At 31.4% G+C, this 1,721-nt stretch overlaps 1 protein-coding gene across 1 annotated transcript; it reads right to left on the reverse strand.

Annotated features, from left to right (window-relative positions):
- Positions 1–1,256: 1,256 nt before the first annotated feature.
- On the reverse strand, positions 1,257–1,721 carry LOC139900250 (uncharacterized). The gene has a single exon (XM_071883040.1). It carries the CDS (start codon positions 1,719–1,721, stop codon positions 1,257–1,259), a length of 465 nt encoding a protein of 154 aa, XP_071739141.1.

Genomic DNA, 1,721 nt, shown 5'->3' on the forward strand with positions numbered 1-1,721 from the left:
GGAAAAGTTCGGGTCACTACAATTTACGGACTGGATTTCGTGCTCCGTTGATAATTAATGGCAGATGAAAGTCTTTGGAAAAATCCCAACATTTTAGATTAACTATATTTATTTATTTTGGTCATTATGGTATAAAATTCAATCATAAATTATTAAATAAAAATTACATTAATTATTCACTCCCAACCCCTAAGTAAAATATAAAAAGTTTTAAAATTTAACAAACATCTTCTAAATATATTATTAACAAGCCTAAAATTTATAAAACTCATTTTCGTATCACCATTTATTTTAAAATTACATAAGTTTGAATTTAACTTGCTTAATATCAATCGGAACATTAAACGAGTATTACAATCATTTAATATTTATTTTTAATATACTTTATTTATATATATATAGATATATTTTAAATAATAATAATTATAATATCCTATTTTTATTTTATTTTACATAATTAAATTTTAATAGCAAGAACATATAATATTTCAAATTATATTTTCAATTACCACTTATATATATATATATATATATATATATATATACACACACACACATATATCTATTTACAATTAATGATTCGTGAATCGTCGAAACTGGTCGAAGGTAATTGAATACATGAACATAGTTCCAAATTTTTCGAGACTCAACATTATAGACTTTGCTTATCGTGTCGAAAATCATATAAAGTTTAAGTTTAAATTTGGTCGGAAATTTTCGGGTCGTCACAGATTAGGGTGTGGTTTGATATCGAGATGTTTGTGTTCTCATCGTGGCTGGATTTCGCGAGTTGCTTAGACGGGTGGCAAGCTTCGGCCAAGTCAAAAGACAAAATTTATGTGGTTGTGGCTTGCCTTTTATGGCATGTGTGGAAATGGAGAAACGGGGTGGTGTTCAACTCAAAGAAGCTAAAGAAAGAATGTATTTTTGATTCTATTTGTCTGTATTCGTATAATTGGTTTTCTAGTCGAGGCAAATCGGTTATAAGTTGGACCGAGTGGTTTAGCAAGCCGTTGTAATTGTTGGCGTTTTAGCCAATGTTTTTGTTCTTGGTTGAGCCCTCTATCGCCATGGTAGAGTGACTTGTGTTTTATAAAATTTTGCCGTTCCAAAAAAAACATGATAATGAAATTAAGTTATATATGTGATAAAACAGTAATAGAAAATATTCATCTCGGGAAAAATGCTATAAATGTAGTCAAGAAAATCATTACAAATTACATTTGAAACAGACCATATGCATCATAAATCGGCACTTACACCTTCAGGTTTTCATAGTAAAGAACATGTTTAGCGGGCTTAAAGAGGTACCTAGAGCCATATGTTGACCGAATTACATCGACAAACAAGGAGAATTGCAACTTAAGATATAGGAGGACTGGCATCACAGCAAATACACAAATAAGAATTGGAATCCATAGAAAACCCTTATTGTAAAGTGCGAAAAAGCTGACGCCAAAAGCTAGCGTCATGGTTGTTATAGATAGGAAGAGAGTTGCAAGACCTAACATCAACTTTTTGGGTAATGATTCCAAGAAATCATGTTCGGCATATCGAGACGTGAGGATACACAAGAACATGAGAATGAAAGCTGAAGACGAGAATAAGGAAATGGCATCTGCTACAACAAAAACTGCAAGTGTTGCTTTCGAACGGAACATTGGTATACTAGTATTTTGGTCATAACCCCCTGGAATTGTAAAAGCTGCAGCAAATACCAT

The sequence above is a fragment of the Rutidosis leptorrhynchoides genome, chromosome 3 (assembly GCF_046630445.1).
Source record: "Rutidosis leptorrhynchoides isolate AG116_Rl617_1_P2 chromosome 3, CSIRO_AGI_Rlap_v1, whole genome shotgun sequence".
Classification (NCBI taxonomy): Eukaryota; Viridiplantae; Streptophyta; class Magnoliopsida; order Asterales; family Asteraceae; genus Rutidosis; species Rutidosis leptorrhynchoides.

What these genes read in the sequence shown, in the direction of transcription:
- LOC139900250 (XM_071883040.1), bottom strand. Translation starts at nt 1,721, where the DNA reads ATGGTATTTGCTGCAGCTTTTACAATTCCAGGGGGTTATGACCAAAAT.